Here is a 21,781-nt window from a genome sequence, read left to right as displayed (position 1 = left end):
AAAACCGTGCTAGATGTCTCTACTGGACTACTGTGTTTGGACACACTGGATGTGGCATCGTTTAGGTTCGTATTGTAGGCAGTGAATGTCCCAATTTAGAGGTTCATCCAAACACAGCCTACAAATGCATCCTACATTTCCCAGGATTGGAAAGATGCACCTGCTGGATCCTTTGTTGCTTTATTATTCGTTTGTGAAGGCACGGGTTAGCACCCTCACACCTTTCTGGTCTTTTAAATTGGTACACCCCAACAAGCTCACTGGGGGTACGGCTCGAACGCTCCTGTGCCGAGGTCCAGATTAAAGCACAGAGGAGATCGGGCCTTTGCTGTAACTGCTCCTAAACCGTGGGACGAACTGCTCCTTCACATCAGGACCTCCCCAACATTGGACTCTTTTTAAACCCAGTTTTGTTCCTTGGCTTTTAAATCAGAAAGAGTTTGTATGACCTTTATTTGTCTCATTTCTTACTTAAATCTTCTCTTTTTATGCTTCTTTTTCTTAAATGTTATCATTTCTTCCTATATTTTTATCTCTTTTGATTACCTTAAATGTACACCACCTTGGTCAACAGTTGCTGTTTTAAATGTGCTACATAAATAAATTTGACTTTGACAGGATCAGGGCATGCTCCTAATGAGACGACAACAGTGTCCTGGGGCATTTCCGCCCCACGTCTCGATGGTCATTGCCGAGCTCCCGGACAGTCTGAAGTGCAATCTGCCACATGAGGCCAGGCACTGTTGGGCTCAGGCCCGATATCTAATGGCAGTCAGGTGCTTAGCCTGCAGAGGTCTGTGCCTTCCTCTGGAGAGGAGTCCTCAGACCAAACTGTTGCACGATGTCACGAGCAGCATAATGTTCTCGACGGCCTGTGCAACGTCAGAACTACTTCATGGTACCAGTAGTGACGCTGACCCCTGCTGCCTAAAGCAGCCCAACAATAATGTTCAATGGAAAACAATATTAGTCTGACAGTGGTGTTAATGTAGTGTTTGCTCTTAACACATGATGTCGTGTTAGAGAGCGGATTGTCAGAGGGACCTATTAGTGTGTCGCACAGCAAATGAGAACCTAAACTCAATAACAGCCTCATGAATAAACTACCTGATCTCCTGAATCCCGGGAAGGTTATGAAGATTAGTAATCAAAATTAAGACGGTTTTGGATGAGACTGTTTTATTGTCACTGGAAACTACAATACTCAAACTAAGACACAAAGTTTGGTATCTAATGTGAAGTGGAAACGATATAACATTATTGTCCGGAGTAACTTACATGAATAAAAGAGAAGCCTACAGAGTAAATATGTACATGGATTCACAGTATTGGCACAACGTTATTGTTGTGTGCTTGTGCGTGTTTAGGGTTTAAATTGTGACGACGGTGTTCCTGAGCTGGTTGTTTCTGGATCAGAGGTTCCTGAACCTCGTTCTTCCCAGAGGGAAGCAGGGAGCACAGACTGTGGTCTGGATGGGAGGATGATGTTATGTTCTTCAGACTGTGTTTCCAGGTTATGTCTGTGAATAACCTGGTGTGAATGAATTAAAATAATCCAAGGTTAGAAATGTTTCACCTGATTTCACCTCTATGTACTGTAACTGTAACGTTTGCATACAGCTGCAGACACAGTGTTTGTATCCACACATGTGTGAAGGAGATGTTATTTATTCTTTTCAGCATCAGTGCAGGTGTGAAGACTGCTCTGGCTTTATTGATCCGGATTTTTAATGAACCTCAGGAAATCTGATTGGTGTCAATTTATTTTTCCATAAGTTCAAGATTATTTGTTCCAGCCCGAGCTACAGGCTGCCCCTCCAAAAGTTTGAAGCCTTATGTTAAAAGTAGAGCAGTTCCCCTAAACCCAGACTGTGAGCTGGCATTACTGATATGACACAAACACAGAGCTGTGGCTGTGGTGTAGCTCGCACACTAAGGGAATCTGCTGGATTCATGTATGTTGCAGCTACATAGCACATCACGTTGTTCTGTCTGCAGCCTGAATGTCTTTGTTGCACAGTTCAAGGGTTGTGTTATCACACGGCAGGAGCAGAGGAGGTACTGAGGTACTTTTGGGCGTGACTGTAACAGTAGATGTGCGTCCCTGACTGATAAGTCATGTTAGGTGACCAAGTATTGATGAAGTTTACCAACTGTAATGTAAACGATGTTTTCTAATTGTATCCACTGACCGTATTATACCCATTCAAGACATGCATGCAGCATGCAGCATGGGCTAGAGCCCAATGCTAGCTAAGCCCAACTACTGGCTTAGACGTCACCCAGCTTAACAAGGTCAGCTGTTGGGAAACCAGAACAGGACAGGTGAGAAGTTGCCTACACAGGTAAGGACAGGAAACGTGGAACTGATGTAACACGGCTATGCCAGCTAACCCACTCTATATGCATAAATGTGATAACTATGAACGGGCAAAGAACCAAGAAACACCTGGTAGCTCAGTGCTATGACCTTTTGAAACTGAAGATCCAGAGACTACAGCCCAATGGGAACAATGTGCACCAACTATTGTGGGAGGAGCTAAAGGTAAATGGACTGGTTCTTATATAGCGCTTTTCTACCCTATCTGAGCACTCAAAGCGCTTTATACAACTTGTTCATTCACCCAATCACACCAGCACGTTTCTAGGCTTCCAGTGATACCTAACATTCACACCCCGATGGATGCATTGAAGAGCAACCTGGGATTAGTATCATGTCTTCTGGTTAGTAGGTGACCCGCTCTACCACCTGAGCTACAGCCACAGGTAGGCACTGCTGAGGCCTGTATTATGTAGCAATGAGTTTGATATGATCAAAGCAAACCTTTGAATTTACCCTGAGCAACGTTTTTAAAGCCCCGGGAAAAGGCTGCTTTACTGGCACCGTGACCAGGTGGTGGAGCCACCATGCTAGGCAGCACTTGGCATTCATTAGTTTTCTTTTTGATAGTTGGAAAAATCTCCTCCTGTTGCAACACTTTTCTTTAGCACGCAGAGATACTTCTGGGACATTTCATTGTTAGTAACCTTCGGGAGAAGCAGTCATGGGTTTCCACAGGCCTCAGTCTCTATGTGTGGTTTCCTTTACCCTCGTAGCTGTGTGGCATAACATCCTGCAATGTGAACTCTGTATTATTGCAGGTCTTTGCCTTACAATATAAAGCACCTCGCAGGGATTGCTGTTGTGATTTTAACACTTTATGAATAAAACTGAATTAAAAACTAGAGGTGATGAGGTTCTGTCAGAACTGAAGGTGCAGTGTGTTTATAAAAATCAGCAGGTTGGACTCAGGCTGAGGTGTCACTGGCTGTTCACTCCTCAAAGCATTCAGGTGAGCAGGAATTACACAATCAAAATAGAAATATGCCCAGTGAGCGCAGGTGACGAGGTTAAGAGCAGCTTTAAGCTAAATGAGCTGGAGTAGGCATTAAGGCCATGTACACGATAGATCGATAGATGAGCAAATGTTTTTCAGTTTGCTATCACGGTGCATCACGTGTAGAATTTTAAAGTGAAAAATGAACTGGGTGTATTTTGGAATAAGGCTGGATCGTGACAAATGCTGAATGAATACTTTCTGGATCCACTGTATCTGAAACAGTACCAGTGATATTTCTATTTATTCACATGTTCCTCAGAGCACCTCAAACGTATCAGCATCATCAAGTTCTCGATGCATAGAAACACAGTGTTCCCTTCATGTCAACCCTGGAAGGCGTGGAGCTGCTGCTCACTGAAGCCCTGATGCTTCAACAACCTACAAGAAGAGCACACAGGAAAGGAGGTCAACACAAAGCTGTGTCAGTTCACGCTACACGTGGAAAATGTTCTCAGTGTGGTGTTGTCAGGCCGTGCAGCTGAATGTTTTACAAAGATTTCAGGTGGAAAAATATGTGCCATTACATCAAGTCCTTGGAAAAGAAAAGAAAAATGGAGCGAGGAGCTGAGGCAGTTTGGCCTTTGAATGTATAACACATTTATTATTTAATGATCATATAAAAATCTGAGACTTTGCCGCAGTCTATGTGAACATGCTCGCTGCCTGTTTCAATGATACTTCTAGGACGTATCACATGACTGTATTGGCGCTCTTAAATGCTGTGATTGCACACCAGTGAAACGGTGCAGTCAGTCAAACAGAACATGGATCTCCGTGAGGACGGCTTCTAAATAAAACACTTTGTCAGAGCAGCAGTGCGGTTGTGTTACCTACCCGAGTGTTAGCTCTGTGAAGGCTGCAGGGCCACAGACACACACGTAGCATTTGGACCCATCAGGCCTGGAAAGCAGCTCAGTAAGTATGGGCTCGTTCACCGGACCACTCCAGCCGGTCCAGCGCTCACTGGGCTCAGAGAGGACATGCTCCACCTGAAACCTAACACACAGCAACAAACTGAAGACGAGCCATTTTACATGTAAACATGTCTACACAGCCGTTCATTTCAGTTGAGAAGAGGTATTTTTCTGACACACCGGCTTATTGAAGCTCCAAAGGCTAAAACAAATATTGAACCAGCTATCTAAATTGGCCATAACACATTTATGACATAGACATTTAACAGGATGCAAAAATCCACTGGCCTAAACTGGTTACTACTCCTCATCGTCTCTCTTTCTCTGTATTTTCTTTTTCTTTCTTAGACCTCGGGTTCTTTTCTACCGATGACTCCACCCTGACGTTTGTTCACATGCACCACCTTAGAGGCTTGTTGTTAACACGACCAACAGTGTGAGGCCCTCCCCAGGTGCACAGCTCCTATACCTGTCGTTATTAGCAGCCAGTTCATCCAGTTCAAAGCGCCAAAGAATGTCCTCTTCTCGTCGGTTAAAAAAGAGCAGCTTTGTGTTTCTGGAGACACACAAACATGTTGTAGGTTATGAAGCAAGCAGCCAACTGAAAAACACTACAACTGTTTTCTCAAACTAGTGTCAAGAGCACAGGGAGTTCACTGGTAAAACACAGAGTGCACACAGGGCATCTAAGAGCACAGTGTCAGAATATAATCAACCACCACACAGGACACACAGATGTTGCAGCCAAACACTTTTGTTTTTGCATATAAAATGATCAAGTTTGTGCAACTGTATTTGTTGTTTTGTTGGATTTGCAAGAATAAATCAAAGATGGTGAGTGGGTGTGAGATACTAAAGCTGTTGCACAGCTAACCAGATCCTTCAAGCACTCCGAAGTATTGATGGGAATCAAGAACCGGTTCCCAGAAGTCTAATTCCTTGTTAGTTTGCTTGTCTATCCATCCCACAGTTCCCTTTGCACTTCATAGTGCCACAGTCTTCAGAGTGGATGGACATGACTTTTATTTCTATAAAAGGAGTGCAAACTGCATCCACAACAGCTGCATCATGCTGCTAACGCAACTTTAGAGCTTTGCAAACATGCTAATGCTAATCTAGCTAAAAACCCAGCGACGTTAAAGCTGAGTGAATGGCGGCCCAGCAGACACACATGAGCACTGATGAGCAGTCAGCCTCCGTTTCTACAGTACTATCACCATGGCAACCACTTTCATCTTTGCTTCGTGGTCACACCCAAGTACTAAGAGAAAGATGACGTGTGTCCTCATTAGGACAGGTCAGTGTTGGTGTGGGGCTGTAGCTTTATGTGTTTAAATGGTGATTATCAGACAGTGTGTTTCAGTGTGTTTTGGACAAATGCAAAAACGGTGTAAAAAGTAGTGAAACAAATTCCTGGAAGGTGACGTACTGCATTACATTTAAGAAAAGTGACCTATAAGTAACTTGTTTCAGTAACGAAACCCAAAACTGATCACAACAAAGAAGGGAAACATCTCCAGTACGCACAAACATCTGACCCACAGCATGCAATGAATGGATGTAAGGTCTTTACAAGTCATCTTTTTTGTTTGCATGTTTCTTTCTCTTGTTGTTTCTTTGTTTCTTTCTGTTGTTGTTTCTTTGTTTGTTTCTCTTGTTGTTTGTTTGTTTCTCTTGTTGTTTGTTTGTTTCTCTTGTTGTTTGTTTGCTTCTCTTGTTGTTTCTTTCTTTCTCTTGTTGTTTCTTTCTTTCTCTTGTTGTGTGTTTGTTTTGTCGTGCCCTGGAGACTCCTGATACAGTTCGGGGAGGTGACCAACAACCAGATGCTTGCTCCAAGTACATTTGTTTATATAAATGAATGCACTTACTGATCAGCACTGAATACAAAGGTGTCACTCATGAGCGCTGCTTCTGAAAGTTTGCTCCTACCCGATGGTTTCGATGTCTTCGAGGGCCGCACGGATGAGACGAGCCATGGGCGTGAAGCCTGTGCCTGCAGCTATTAGGTAGAGGTTTGTAACATCACGAAGAGGGCGGAGACTGAAGGTGCCTTCTGGACCACTTACGGCCACACGGTCACCTAGAAGAGCAAACGCATCATTATTACAACAGTTTACTCAGATTAAACACCTTCATCAAATCAAAATTCAGAACATTATTTACTGTTAGATGGCGAGTTGGTCGCGTTATTGTGCCACACGTGGAAATGCACACATTGTTTTTTCATTGTACTTTTGTTTATTACAGGAGAAGCAGAGAGAGGTCACTGGACCTCATCCATGTTCCCACCCTGGGAGGTGCTCCCTGAATGTGACTCACCGACACTCAGGCTGCTGAGGTGTGGGGTGAGCGCTCCACCAGGGTAGACTTTGATCATGAGGTAGAGGTCTGATTCCTGTGACCAGTTCTTAGAAGCTGCTGGAAATATGTGCTCCACCGGAGTGTACGGCCTCACTACCTCCACGCCTGCATGTAGATAACAAACAGTAAGATTTACAGCTGTGCCCGTCTCAGTGATGCCACACTCTCAGAAACAGTCCAAGGTCAGAGCTGTTTCTGTCTGTGATTCGCTGCTATTAAAATAATAAAAATATGCTGTATCAGTTTGTATCAAACTAATATCAGCATTTTACTGACCTGTCATCACTTATCTAGCTGTGCTCATGTTTAACTATAGTAAAGCTTAGAATGAGACTGGTGGAAATAGTTGCCACAGAAATGCACAGTGATGTAAAAAATCATTACATAAAAGTTAGAAATCACATATGAATTGAATTATACAAATTTGCAGGTCACTGAGTAAAATAAGTAGCGATCCCCTACAACCCAGCCACACAAAGGCTGTGCGCTACACTATAATGAACCGATTAGTCAGATACTCCTGAAGTAACAACCAAAGAGCCGTGACAGGACATCAGGACTGCAGACTCAGCACAAGCACAAACCTTGAGATGTGTGCAAACTTGCTGACCATCTACTGTTGTGCTTGCCAACAAGGGGCTCTCCACCAAGTGGAGGTCATGTTTACCATGTGGTTCAAATACTTATTTTACTCAATGAAAATCACTTTACAACTTTTATGTAATGTGTTTTTCTGTTTTTCAGTTTCCGTCCTCTCCACATCAAAATGAAACGAGCACAATAATCAGAGACTGCTGATTTTATTTGGAGCCTGCAGCACTGGGGACCAGTTTGTCCCACTGATGAAGGGCAGCACATTATTCTGGACAGGAGGCCTGCAAACTGAATGCACCTGGTTTAAGACACATTAACAACCAGGATGTGAATCCTCTGTACCACTGTGTGAACTGTATACTTCATGGTTGTAGATGAAACATCCTCACACAATATAAACTTTCTAACACTGCTCTATTTTCAGCAGGCTTACCTGCTTCCACAGGTGTTTTAAGCTTCCTCTAAACTGCAGCTTGTACACGTTTCACCGGCTGCCTGTGCGACTGCTCACCTTGGACGAGCGCTTTCAGACAGACGTGTTTCCCGACTGGCACATGCATGACAGTCCCAGCAGGGAGCTGCAGTCTGAACAGGTAAGTGTTGTGGTTCACCTCAGTCTTAGACACCAACACACAATCCCGATAGAAGAGAGCTGTAACACAGGGAAAGGCAACGTGGTCTCCTATGTATCTTTCTTTTTGTCTGAGCACACAGCATGCAGGAAGCGAGTGGAGCGATGTGAACAGGCTGCACATCTGTGATGCTGTTGGAACCCACCTCGGTCTTTCTGGCGTACAAACGTATTATGGGACTCCAGAGGTTGACCGAGGCTCGCCCATTTCCCGTGAGTACCTTTGCGTATGCTAACCTGGATCTTTCCCACGGAGAAAGCAGTGTGAACTGTAGATGATAACAACTTACCAACTTAAGGACAAGAGCAAGACAGTGAATGTTCATTTTAATCTGTTTTCAAAGATGTTGTTCACCTGCAACATTTTCCTCAACTTCATCAGAGAGACCTGCAAAAGCACGACAGTCGATCTTACAAACAAATCATTTATTCATGAGCTTGAAACTCACATTAGGGCTGTGTTGACAGAAGCTGTGCTAAAAGCTGGAGGAGCAATCTCCACAGGAGAAAAACTTCCAGAAGTAACAGCACCTAAAAATCTCATTAGAAAGTAGTTCTGGCACCAAATCAAACCATAATCTGATTTTAGCTGAATCTGGATACCACCGATTCACACCTTTATAAAGCTACAAGACTACACCCCAGCTTTCAGATCGTCTATGATGAAATGCTCAGCAGAAAGAGAAACATCTGCTGTGACTTGTGAGGGGTGAAGAGAACAGAGTCAGCTATAACACATGTGGGAGCTAACAGATATCTCGGTATGACTTCCATAACTGAGGAATGCTTGGGAGAAAGCTCTTGTGTAGCTGTGGGCAAACGTTTACACATCATGGGCACGAAACTCAGGCTCACTTTGGGCTTTTAATGGTTTCTTGGAACGGCTCTTTTCCCAGAGTGCGATGATAAAAAACAAGAATCGAGCACACAAATTTAAATCCATTTTGTGTTTTCTCTCATCAAAGTCAAACAGATACATACAGGCTTAAATACTGTACATACATCCCAACTAATGTCTAAATGTCTCTCGGTATGTTGACCCTTGAACAGTTCGTTTAAATTGGTCAGTTTTACACATATTTCAATACAGTTCAGCTCGGGGCTTTGGGAAGGTTAATGTTAACCTGCTTCATGTAAAACAACAGCTGTCCGGTCTGGGATCACTGTGCTGTGGTGTTTTAACTGTCTAGCTGCTGATGTGGGGTCAAGTTGAAGAGTTCAGAGGTCGTCCTTCTTCTGCACCAGGACCACTGGCAGCAAAGCAGCCCCACAGCACGATGCTACCACCACCATGCTTGACAGCTGATCTGCTGTTCTTGGGGTGGCAATAGCTCAGCGGGTCATCAGCTGATCCGACGTGCCCATCAGAGTACGAATGCGTATCAATGTTAGACAGAAAGAACTTAAGCACAGAAAAAAGGTGCTTGTACGGGTGAAGGAGGCACGCTGTATGAAGCTCCCGCTCTCGTCAGTGTAGCTCAGTGTTTGCCTCCTGTGAGTTATTGTAGTTTACTTTTCATCTCTAAAGTTAGAAATATCCTGTCTCAGAGTGACGCTGAAAAACTAGTTCATGCATTTATTACTTCCAGGCTGGACTACTGCAATTCATTATTATCAGGATGTCCAAAAAACTCACTGAAAAGCCTTCAGCTAATCCAAAATGCTGCAGCAAGAGTCCTGACAGGGACTAGAAAGAGAGAGCATATTTCTCCTGTTTTGGCTTCCTGTTAAATCCAGAATTCAAAATCCTGCTCCTCACATACAAGGTCTTAAATAATCAGGCCCCATCTTATCTTAATGACCTTGTAGTACCATATCACCCTATTAGAGCACTTCGCTCTCGCTCTGCAGGCCTACTTGTTGTTCCTAGAGTATTTAAAAGTAGAATGGGAGGCAGAGCCTTCAGTTTTCAGGCCCCTCTTCTGTGGAACCAGCTTCCAGTTTGGATTCAGGAGACAGACACTATCTCTACTTTTAAGATTAGGCTTCAAACTTTCCTTTTTGCTAAAGCATATAGTTAGGGCTGGACCAGGTGACCCTGAATCCTCCCTTAGTTATGCTGCAATAGACGTAGGCTGCCGGGGGATTCCCATGATGCATTGAGTTTTTCCTTTCCAGTCACCTTTCTCACTCACTATGTGTTAACAGACCTCTCTGCATTGAATCATATCTGTTATTAACCTCTGTCTCTCTTCCACAGCATGTCTTTATCCTGTCTTCCTTCTCTCACCCCAACCAATCACAGCAGATGGCCCCGCCCCTCCCTGAGCCTGGTTCTGCTGGAGGTTTCTTCCTGTTAAAAGGGAGTTTTTCCTTCCCACTGTCACCAAAGTGCTTGCTCATAGGGGGTCATATGATTGTTGGGTTTTTCTCTGTATCTATGAAGCGCCTTGAGGCGACATTTGTTGTGATTTGGCGCTATATAAATAAAATTGAATTGAATTCATAGATACACCTATGCTGCCCGCCCTCAGCAGGGCCACGTTGATGACCCCAGGAGCCTCTTACAGCTGAGGGGTAAAAACAGACGGTGCTTTTTTAAAGTAGTGTATCAAACTTCCAGCCCAGCAGCTCTTTAAGGCTCTTAGCTTAGTGCCACACCTTACAAAGTCTGCTATGACTGACAGGCAGATGATAACAACAGTTAATAAAAATGTTTCTGTGTTTACCAGATTGGACAGCTAAGAGTTGGGCTTTCATTATGTAGAGTGAACGACTGCTGCAACGACACAGTAAGCTGTAGGATCGATGCAACACAGCAAATACTCACGCAAATGAACCATGTAGGACATTTTCCCCAGCAGCACCTCCAGTCGAAGAACACCTGCCTTTAGATCGACAGTGGCACAGCCTGAGCTGGGTATCTGACACATACAGATGGTACAGTTACTGTGTGCACAGCTGGTACTGGTTGTACTGGTTAGAGGAATGAAAGCAACACAGGACACAAGTGGAGCTCAATAACAGTCAGGGCCTGGATGCACACAGTGTAGAGGGGGGGGGCATGTGAAGAGCTCCATCTTACAGCACATCACAGGTGGAGCGATTACCTTTCTTCTGGTGTAAACAACCAGATGAACGGTCCCATCAGTCTGGAACCAGTCGTACCTGCAGCAACAGGAAGAAGATTTTGTCACTCGAGAGCTTCCTGATCAGATGCTTTAGGTGTTTACTGTCCTTCATACCGAGGGCGAGAGTCTTTGTCTGGAAGAGGAGCCACTGAAGTCGGTGAAGCGAGGCCAGTCACAGGTGGGGGGGGGAGGATTGCTATGGCAACAGATGAAACAAGTTTGATGCAGCAGAAACTTTCAGTTGGAATAACAACAACACATCATACTAACCACGAACATTCACGACTCGATTCTCTGAGCTCAATTATACTTATGTGTATTTATTACAGATGTGCCAGTAAACTGGTCACAGCTGCATACATGTTTATTTTTTAAACACAACTATGGCAGCACCAGGATGTAGAGTCACAGCAGTTTCCACGTGTATACTTGTGAAAAGCCCCCCTACCCCCAGCTTCATAGACGTAGTTAAAGGTGTTTCTGCAGAGTGTAGACGGATGTAAATCTGTGTGTACCTCTAACAGCTGTGGCAGCCTTGGTGCTCATCCTGCCCACCAGGCACTCTTTCAGCATAGACTCATAGTTGACCCAGCGATGGACCTGCTCACAAACACACATATACACTCATCCAAGTCAGCCTCACCCCAACCAATCACAGCAGATGGCCCCGCCCCTCCCTGGTTCTGCCGGAGGTTTCTTCCTGTTAAAAGGGAGTTTTTCCTTCCCACTGTCACCAAAGTGCTGCTCATAGCGGGTCATGTGATTGTTGGGTTTTTCTCTGTATTTATCAATGTACTGTCTACCTTACAATATAAAGCCCCTTGAGGCGACTGTTGTTGTGATTTGGCGCTGTATAAATAAAGCTGAATTGAAGCTTCGAGCTTACAAATCTATATCATACTGCAAACAAAAGTCCTGCTGCAGTCTTGCCAGAGTTATTTTCACCTCTGCTCAGCTTTGCCCGTTAACGAGGCCCCACTTTCTCACATGAAGCCAACAGGAGAGTAGTTTTAATTGACTGTGAGATAAAGAACTATGTCACAGTCTGACGCTAACATCTAAGCTAAACACATCGACATGACTAAACAAACAAATCCTGCCTAGAATAAAGAGCGGACGTGTGGAGTCGACTCTGTAACTGATTTATTGATTCCAGTGATGCTTGATAGAAAAGTGAGCCTACAGTCGCCTCGTGTGCACACTGGTAAACTGGTAAACCAATTAAACGTTTACCACTCATCATAAATCTGCAGATGCATTCCAGACTATACAACACACTGCATTTGCTTCTTTCTTCCACACCTGGTCAAAGAGTTCAGTTCCATCTACTCCTGCTGCCTTCATCAGCTCCTCTTCTCCACCAGGGTGGTAGTCCATGTAGGCGCTCACATTATACACCATACCTGTCAACAACATCCACACAAAGCTTTATGTGTATGAAGTTATGTTTGTCCTCTGCAGACAGAAACAGATAAAAACAGTATAAAAATGATTATTTAATATTATCATATTTTTAATTGATTATATTTTTAAAATGACACAGAAAACCCAGTAAAGGTCATCGTGAGCGTGCACTCTGTTATCAATGACTGGGCTCCTCACACGGAGAGACCTCGTCCTCAAAGGCTGCAGCACGTCTGCTTCACCTGAAATGAAACCGAGCTTCAAACTAGGGCCGGGCCATGTTTATCGAATACACGCGACGTATCGCGAGTTTTTCCACGTGCGATGCATAAATGGCTTTATCGTAACCATTGAGTATACGTTGCCATGGCAATATTAAGCTGTCTGCATGTAATTCACTGAGTTTTTTTTCCCCACACACTGCAAATGCATCACTAATTCCCCCCTCCCAACCTGACACGCTGCACTCAGCATGCGTGTTTATTTACTACAACATCGGGAAAAACATGGCGACGGCGGGAGTTTGAGACTCGCTGTCGTTTGAGACTCGCTGTCGTTTGGATTTCCCCAGTCGGTGGTTTTTGTAGTCGCCGTCTACACTTTTGTTTAGACAGTTTTTGTTTAAGCACAAAGGAGCACATTTTTAATTTCAGTTGTTTTGTCTGATGAAACATTGCTCGATGTCCTTTTCTGTCGCCGTGATCTTTTGTTAAATATCAGTGTTGTTGACGACAGAAAGAGACGAACAGTATAATGTCCTCCTGATACCACACACCTGTGGTCCTCACGGGACCCCATTTCATTTGACTGTTTTTAAAGTATAAAGTATAAATTGCCAATCAATTCAGTGTTACAGCTTAGTTTTACTTAAGACCAACACATGACCACAAAATTTACATTTTACATTTGGGGCACTGTTTTGACACTATTTCTTTATTATTTCTTTATTCCATTTCAAATGTATGTCTGATAAATCCTCATTTATACAAAATGTTTCTTTGTTTTCGGATAAAAGAATAAATTAAATGATCAGTTATTGTGATTATCGTTTCACAACCAGAGTCGGCTGCTTTAACAGATGATCACAGACGGGTTTGTGTCAAAGTTAATTTAGGAAGCTGTTTTTAAACTACTTCAAGTTTTTTACTGGCAGCAAATAATCACATCTGTTGTCCTCTGGGCTCAAAAATGACCCCGTCTGGTTTGACTGTTTATAAAGCCATAAGTATAAAATATCATCATCTCTGTGTTTCAAGGTTTCATTCAACTTTATTCCAACTCGTTACCTGACAGTTTTCTATATTTTGGCATGGTAGGACCAGCAGGGCATGGGTCTGAGTGAAGGCAAACTTTCATGAGGACAAAGGCGTGTCCATATTTGACACAAGTGCAGGAGGAAGCTCAGGTTCATTCCTCTGCACTGGTCCCATCATGGACAGCTTTCTTTCTGCAGTTGCAGGCCAAGGGTCATATACAGTAAACAAGTTGTTACAGGTGATTGTTTTCTTTTGGAAACCTGCAATGTTAGGGACAACTCGCGTGTCCTGACTGCAGGAGACGGTTTGCCATCGTACACTAGCATGCTCCATGTACAGCTGGACCTGCATCACATGCTGCCCATGTTTTTATCTCATCCCTGGTTTACTTGGATGTTCTGTTGGACAGAGTCCTCTGAAGGGGACTTGGTGCTCATACAGTCACATCAGTACCAGGATCTGACATCACAGCAGGAGACACGCCCACTTGTTCCAAACACCTCAGATGGGAGCACGTTTGTGTCATGAACGATGATCATCTATTGTGTCTTTATCAAGAAATTATATCCTTTTTGTGCTTCTGTGATTAATCTTGTGTCAGCTTTAAAACTTCTCTACCAGACTCAGGATGTCATAAACTGGCCGTAGTGACTCTACTGGATGCACGGCAGTAAGAATCAACACACCCACATACGCCTACAGCTGCATTCGGTCCATTTTTCTTCCTCTCTCGTTGTCCCTCCTTGTTTGTCATTGAGTTGGCTGTAGAGCAGGTCATCGGCTGATTGGATGGTTGTTGGTTCAATCTCTGTGTGATCTAGCCTGGAGTTCTTACCAAGGTGTCCTTGGACAAGCTACTCAGACTACCATGCCCTGGAGGCCTGAGAACCTACTTGAACAGAGTTCAGAGTCTTCATCACTTTCCTTCACTTCATAGCCTTCTTCCACTTCTGCAGGTGGGTGATGTGCTTTTTCAGAGAAAGGGTAGCATGTGCTCTAAATGTTGGCGATATTTTCTTTATCTTCTAACCCTGGATCTTCCTGAACATTGATTCTCCCTCCTCGTTATACTAGAGGACAATATGTGCTTTGTCCTGCTGGTCATTGCTTTGCACAACATGGTAAAAAAAGTATGCTCATCAAAGTATGCAAATCTCCAGTGCAGTGGAGGCTTGTGAGCTAATTTCTGTGTATGTATTATTGTAGGGTCGACCTTACAATATGAAGCACCTTGATGCAACTGTTGTTGTGATTTGGAGCTGTGTAAATAAAATTTAATTGAATATAGAGCACCTGCCTCCTCATTGTGCTGCCTGTTGTTGTTGTTGTTGTTGTTGTTATGACCTTTGTTTGACCCCACACATCAGTGATCCAAGATCAAAGATGTTTGAAAGCAGTATGTTGTGAAAATACGGCTCTTTGCAACACTTTGTACTTTGGGGACATTTTTGTCCCCGAGGACCACAGGTGTTATAAAATCCAATAAAAACCCCATAAATATATCAAATTACTTATTACTTTACTATTACTTATTCCAGTCATGCATAGTATAGTAATGAATAACTTCTGTTATTTTCAGACCATTTGATGGATAAAAAACACATTTTTGAGAGCAAAACATTTGTTTAGAGGACAAAAATGTCCCAAGGACAACACAAGGGTTCAAATAAAACATTTCAATTCATTCAGATTTTTTTTTCAAAGTAGAAAAACATACTGAACAGTGGATTTGAATGAGTACAGCTGTGCAATGTTGGGCCGTGTATGGTTGAGAATCACATTTGTTTTTGGAGGTTATTCAGACATATTGTGATATATATCGTGTATCGTGACACAGCCAGAAAACATCGTGATATTAGATCTTCCTCGTCGCCCAGCCCTGCTTCACACCAGCGGTATAACAGTGACATGGTCGATCGTCTGTGAGACACATGAGACTGACACTGATATGGGTTATGTTATATGTGTTAGTGGGCCTGTGAGGTCAAAGCAAACAGTAGTGATGGGTAGATGAGGCCTCGTGAAGCGTTTCAGCACATTCCCCAAACTGTATCGACACTGTGTCGACACAGTGTTGCTGTTTTGCTCCATACTGACACCTGCTGGACATTAAATATCATTGCAGGCAACTTACTTGAGACTCACAACAGACACTGATTCAATGACCTAGTCATACGTGTATACACTGTAAGGTACTTTCCATGGAATCATTTTATATCTTTTACGTTTCAAATATTGTAGACAGCTGTGGTGGCTGTAGCTCAGGTGGTAGAGCAGGTCATCTACTGATCGGAAGGTTGGCGGTTCGATTCCTGGCTTCCCCTAGTCTGCATGCCAAATATCCTTGGGCAAGATACTAACCCATCCATCGGAGTGTGAATGTGTGTGATGAAGCACTTAGAAAAATGTGCTTGTGTGAATGGGTGAATGCACAAGTTGTGTAAAGTGCTTTGAGTGCTCAGATGAGTAGAAAAGCGCTATTTAAAATATATTGTGAATGACATTAAGTGAAAATTAAAATGGAAGTATTGTGAATGTAATATTACCCATTTAAATGTAATTGACTCAGAGTTTATTATAAATTTCTATCCAGAAAAATAATTTCATCCAATGTTTTTGCATTCAGTCTATTGTGTTTTTTCCCCAGCTTTGGAAAACTCAGGGGCACAGATGAAGCTGGGGTACAAAAGCTGTAAAGCCCGGTGGAAAAGGTTCTGATAAGATGTCTTCCTATTCCCCCAGTACGTTAAAGGATCCTCTGATCTTGGAATGTTTCTCTCCGACACTCTCCACAATACTAAGGTGGAGAGTCCTTTATAATAACATTCAGGACTGCCTGGCCCAGAACAGTCTTCCTAGATGCTTGATTTCAAAATAATAAAACACATATTAATAAAAAAAAATGATGATGAAGCTGTTCAGTGTCAATATAGGCCTACCTCTGTTCATTGTCAGTGTTTGTCTCCTCATTGTCATGTTTGGCTCTGTAATGCCTAAACACTGAGGAGGTGTTTGATAGATTACACTGAAACAAAGACAAACAGTTACCTTATTTCCAGATAAAAGATCAAAATGATCCCACACAGCAGAAACGTTTCTTTTTCTTTCGGGCGCCATTTCGTTATGGAGAGATTTTTTTTTTTAATCTTTGCAGTAATTTTGTGTTTTTTTGGTGGCGACTCGTTCCGTTGACAGATGCGGATGCAGAACCTTTTAAACACAGTTTGGCGCGTTGGCAATGAGCGATACAGTAGCTTTTAGTGATACAGTGACAGTGACTTTTTCTTAAAGCGACACACGCACCTATACAGGCATCGCTAGGTGAGCTTGATGCAAGCATCGGTGCGTCAGTGTTGCTGGACACATCACTAGCAAACAGTATTATTGTCAGTGAATAAAATTCTGCTGTAGGTAAATCAGAAGGACGAGCTCACTGAAGTAAACTCAATAAAGCCGACACCGTTTAGTATTTTGTTCTCTTTAGATGCACTTTGTGGTTCATGGTGTTCGTTGAATTTTGAAAACTGAGCAAAATCTATAACACATTACACTTTGCAACTTTACCGATCCATGAAGGGAAACGGTTTTTAACAGTTACCAGGGGAAACCACAGAAAAATGACAAATTAAAAGTGCTAAAAGTGACACAAACTCCACGTTGTGTCATGAGCCTATCAACACAGATGGCCTTATCAAAAGGACAAACTTCACAAAGAGAAGTGCCATGAAGTTTTCTCCAAGAATAAAGGCCTCTGCAGACTCACCTCGTATGCAGGTCCAGCAGTCCTCTCTCCTGTTGTGTTTCCGCAGTTCTTCCTCAGTAACTTCAATGAGGCGCCCTCTGAGTCCAGTAAGATCTTTTCCACTCTTGGCAAACCGAATCCAGTCCATGAGACTGTGGCCCGGCTTCAATGCCACCTTTGAGGGCAGAGTCATGAAAAACGTTAGGAACTAATTTTAGCTTTTAGCTCTGGAGCATTGTGGAAACTCAATTCTGCTAATATGCCAGATGTTAATGGTGTGACATTCAAAACTCCAAAACTCTAAACGAATAAATACCACTCTCTAATGCAAAACATAAATCTGCCATAATAGCAACCAGCCTTGTTACTTCACAAACACAACTGATGCATCCCACGAGGCAAGCTCTGACATTATTTTATTTATTTAGCAGAATATTTGCTTCCGCCACTGAAAAAACAACAAACAAAAAACATTTTCACTTTGAATAAATTAGGCATGAACTCGTTGTTGGATTCGACATTTCCAGATAACAACGTGAAATCTTGATTTATATGTGGCAAAAAGTGTTGTTTTCATGAGCGGAAACACACAGGTGTCTCCAGATTACTCCGTTATTTCCACTGTGAGTTTATTTTATGTGCCAAGTTGAACTCACTGACTTATTTGCCAGAACAGAAGCTTTGATTTATTAGAATTAGAAAGATAAATTTAACAAAGTCAATTGCGCAATAAATATTTTGGAGGATAATTAATAAATGGTTACAAACGTAAAGAAGGGAGAAAGCGCATCAACACAATAAAGTGTGTAACGGGCGTGTGCGGGTTTCACGGAGGATCCATAAAGTGAGTTACCTTGTTCCTCCCGGACTGGCCGGACGGAGAGACCCGCTGCTGGGAGCTCGGTGCCGGAAAGGACTGGGTCGGGACGTTTAACATGTTGTGAACGGTCCGGAAGCAGCCCCACTTTCGTACAAACCCTGTTTAACTTCGGCAGTTTAACACAGTCACACAAACACCAGATATCACAGTGCTGTCATGCTGTCGGCGGTGCTAGCTCAGGACACATCTCAGCCGAGCAGTGCTGCTAGGCTAAGCTAGGCTAACAGGTCAACGCACTTTAGAGGTAAATCTAAAGAGTGAGATTTCGACTGAAGTTAATGTTCGCGAGTTGAAAGAAATATTTAATAATCAAATCCGGTAGTTCTCTTATCCGGGATGTAAGTGCGAACTACCGCCTGGCTTGAGCTTCCGTAAATAAATAAGACTACATTTGTCGCACAGTCTGACGACAAAGTCAACACGTGAAGTCATCATTTTGCGACGTCGCTGCTTCACAGCAACAAGTTTAACGTGAGCAGATTATCTTTCGGTTTTCTTACGATAAAATATGAATTTAAGAAAATGCTCGATTATGATCCACCAGATTCTCCCGTGTCTGAGAGCTGAGACAGTCAGTAGTTAGTGAGACAGTCATAAGTTTGTGGACGTCCCAGTTGTTTAGCTTCTTTCTAGACTTCAAATCAGCTAAAGCCTCTTTCCAGTCTTATTGACCGAAGTCATTAATGCTGTTCATACTTTTAAATAAATTCATTTCAGCTCAGTTTTATTTTTATAATACCAAATCACAGCAAGAGTTGCCTCCAGGTTTATATTGTATGACAAGGATCTTACAATAACGCAGAGAAAACCCCAACATTCAGACTACACACAGTTGGCAATAGTGTGAAGGAAAAACTCCCTTTTAACAGGAAGAACCTTCCAAACAGGCTCAGTGAGGGGCAGCAATCTGCCCCAACTGTAAACACTGTAAAGTGAGTTTCATCTTTCATCAATTAATTATGTTTTGTTGCTTTCATTCTGTATTATTTGTGTATTTTTCTAAATCTATAGTTTATTCTACAATTCAGCTGCCAGTGCACTAGATAGATGTCTCCAACACAACTCTTTCATATGAACACGCTTGTATCAGTAAACCCCAGGTTAACTTAGCAGGCTGATAACCAGCATCATGCAACCACTTATCAGTGTTAGGGGAAGTGCTTCCAGGTCATGAAAAGATACTCTGGATATGCTGAACTTGCTTCATAGTACAGAAGGCTCAGAGTGAACTCTAGAGTTACCCAGATAAGCCCAAACCCTGCCTTGTAGCACAGGCCTCAGGGTTCCCTCGGGCTGCTGCAGTTAAGACATTTACAAACAACATCAGCAAAACATTGGTGACACTGTGTGATGTCTTTGGTAGGCTGTCACTACAGAGCAAGAGGAGCTGCATCAAAAACAACACTGATTACACCGTTCAGAAAAACTCACAACAATTCAAAGTTAGCTTGAATAGAGTCGGGTTAGTTACACTGACATGAAAACACACCTGAAATTAAACTGCTGAAGAAAGTGACAACAGATGAACTATTTCCTCCCTCACTCCCGCCGTCATCTTCCTCCTCCTCCTCCTCGTCTGAATCTGTCTGGTTGTCAGCTGGCATTGTGGAAACGTGGCATCTTCATTTCAATGTTACTACTGTGCTAAAAGACATCATGGCAGCTGGAGGGTTTGTTTTTCAAAGGCTAATCTGCTAAGAGGATTAATGGACAAGAGTGCCCAACCTTCACAATAAAAGTCTGTATGTACCAAGTCAAGACTCACGGAGAGCGGGTTGGTAGAGAGCAGTAACATTAATGATGGCTTCATGAAGGGTATTATTGAATATTTCAGTGAACTCCAACTGTTTGGTAAAATGTAATCTAAAACTATAATATGTGTTCTTGGCTCATTACTTACTTGGACTTGTGTTATTTGATATTTTCCTTGCTTTGCTGCTGTGCTGGGTTTGCAGTAACTCAAACCCCAGCACGTGGAACTTTAGTGGGCATCGCTACAAGTTGTTCTGTGTTCCTCCCTGCAGGTGGCAGCAGAGGTCAGCAGTCATGACTGAGCGGGTTACATCAGTCTTTGTGGATGTTATTTTGTTGCCTGGATGGAATATCAACACAAAGTTAGAGCTCAGTTATGTCAGATTGGAGTGGACATGTGTTAGGATGTGAAAGTGTTTGTTGCCTCTCCATGTTCATGTTTCAGTCCTTTTTCTTTAAGTTCTCCGTCTGCTTGAATCTCGTGCGTGTGTTTTCTGTTAGTCCCAACTGTGCTATATTTAAATGAGACTTTTGCTAATGTGCATGTCACGTAGCAAGTAGCAAATAATAACTATCATTTTGCTTTCTATCTCCTTTTTTGTCAGTCCTTCTATGTGTCCCTGCCTCCCAGCAGATCCAGCTGAAGGCCAGATAATTACAATTTCAAAACCATTTGCCAGATCATTACCAGCTAATCCCATGTTTGGTCTGATGAGTCACGCGCCTCATTTGCCACGGTGCATGCAGCTTGGGGCCCTTTCACAAACACTGGCCAAGGACCACCAGCCTGCCCTCAGGGGCCACCACACTGCTTGGGTTGGGCTCGGGCTGGTGGGTTGTTCCTCCACGACAATCAGGGATCCATTACAGAGGAAATTAAGGGACAGAGTGTAAATCTAGACAAGACTTTTAAAGATTATTTGGCCTTGTGTTTGTGTGCAGACTAAAGCGACGCACTTAAGCAATCATTCAGTGAGGATAAAAGTCCCGTTCATTTTTGCTCTATCCCTTTGCATACTCTCTGTTCATACATCTTTCTGCACCCTAAATTAATGTTGTAATCACTCCCACATCTCACAGGGTCCCTCCTGTACCTGCTGCTTGTCTAGAACATGTGCTACCAGCCATATTGGTTAACGATTAACAGGAAGTTGGTCTAATGCAGATAATGAAGGAGACCTCCGTAGTGTTGGTTTGAATAAGTACAAATAAAAATTTATGCAAGCTGTGTGCGAATTGTGAAACGTAAAAATATCAGTCGGAAATCATTTTTTGGTTATTGCAGTCTGAAAAGATTGAAATATACAGTTTAATTTACCAAAAATATTTAAGCTCTGAATTATGTAGAATGTGACCCTGTGCTGAGGATTAAAGTTTCACGAATGAACACACGAGTTGTTAGGGTTTGTATGCAGTGGCTAATAGTTGATTAAATCAGCAGCTGATTGTCATGATGCCACAGACAATGAGAAATAAGGAGATGCTTACAGCTGCTGTTTGTGGCAGTTAGTGCATAGAGAGACCGAACAGAGAAAAACCCCAGAAGACTTGAAGTGGGCTGTTACGGCCAAATCTTTATAGTTTAGTTTCAAAAACACTCCAGTATCTGAATTTGAATAAAGAGAAACTTCACATTTCACTGAGCAAAGCCTAAGACAGCAGAAAACATGAGGTCGAAATGCGCAGCACTGCTAACGACTACTGCAAGGTTCAAAACCATTCCTGGTGGCGTCATCACCGTACATGTCTCATTAGACATTTGTTAGTTTGTCATATATAATCATGATGATTGTGTA

At 42.8% G+C, this 21,781-nt stretch overlaps 1 protein-coding gene across 2 annotated transcripts; it reads right to left on the bottom strand.

Moving 5' to 3' along the window:
- Positions 1–1,162: 1,162 nt before the first annotated feature.
- On the bottom strand, positions 1,163–19,864 carry cyb5r4 (cytochrome b5 reductase 4). Of its 2 annotated transcripts, XM_087837570.1 has the most exons (16): positions 19,723–19,864; positions 18,207–18,331; positions 17,375–17,528; positions 12,254–12,354; positions 11,467–11,551; positions 11,066–11,147; positions 10,931–10,988; positions 10,651–10,744; positions 8,236–8,268; positions 8,027–8,149; positions 7,761–7,901; positions 6,614–6,760; positions 6,224–6,374; positions 4,764–4,850; positions 4,215–4,376; positions 1,163–3,758 (listed from the first exon to the last, which is right to left on the bottom strand). In XM_087837570.1, the coding sequence occupies exons 1-16, from the start codon at positions 19,835–19,837 to the stop codon at positions 3,704–3,706; spliced, it is 1,713 nt and encodes a 570-aa protein (XP_087693696.1). In that variant the 5' UTR covers positions 19,838–19,864; the 3' UTR covers positions 1,163–3,703. The 2 variants fall into 2 exon arrangements, with proteins under 2 accessions (XP_087693696.1, XP_087693695.1); XM_087837569.1 differs by lacking the exon at positions 19,723–19,864 and having other exon boundaries at positions 18,207–18,696.
- Positions 19,865–21,781: the final 1,917 nt, after the last annotated feature.

This window comes from Neolamprologus brichardi, unplaced genomic scaffold (assembly GCF_056152115.1).
Source record: "Neolamprologus brichardi isolate AB-2024 unplaced genomic scaffold, ASM5615211v1 NODE_ptg000036l+_length_2141236_cov_1, whole genome shotgun sequence".
Taxonomy (NCBI): Eukaryota; Metazoa; Chordata; class Actinopteri; order Cichliformes; family Cichlidae; genus Neolamprologus; species Neolamprologus brichardi.
Note: the sequence above shows the minus strand (reverse complement) of the source record. Positions and strands in the feature narration are given on the sequence as shown.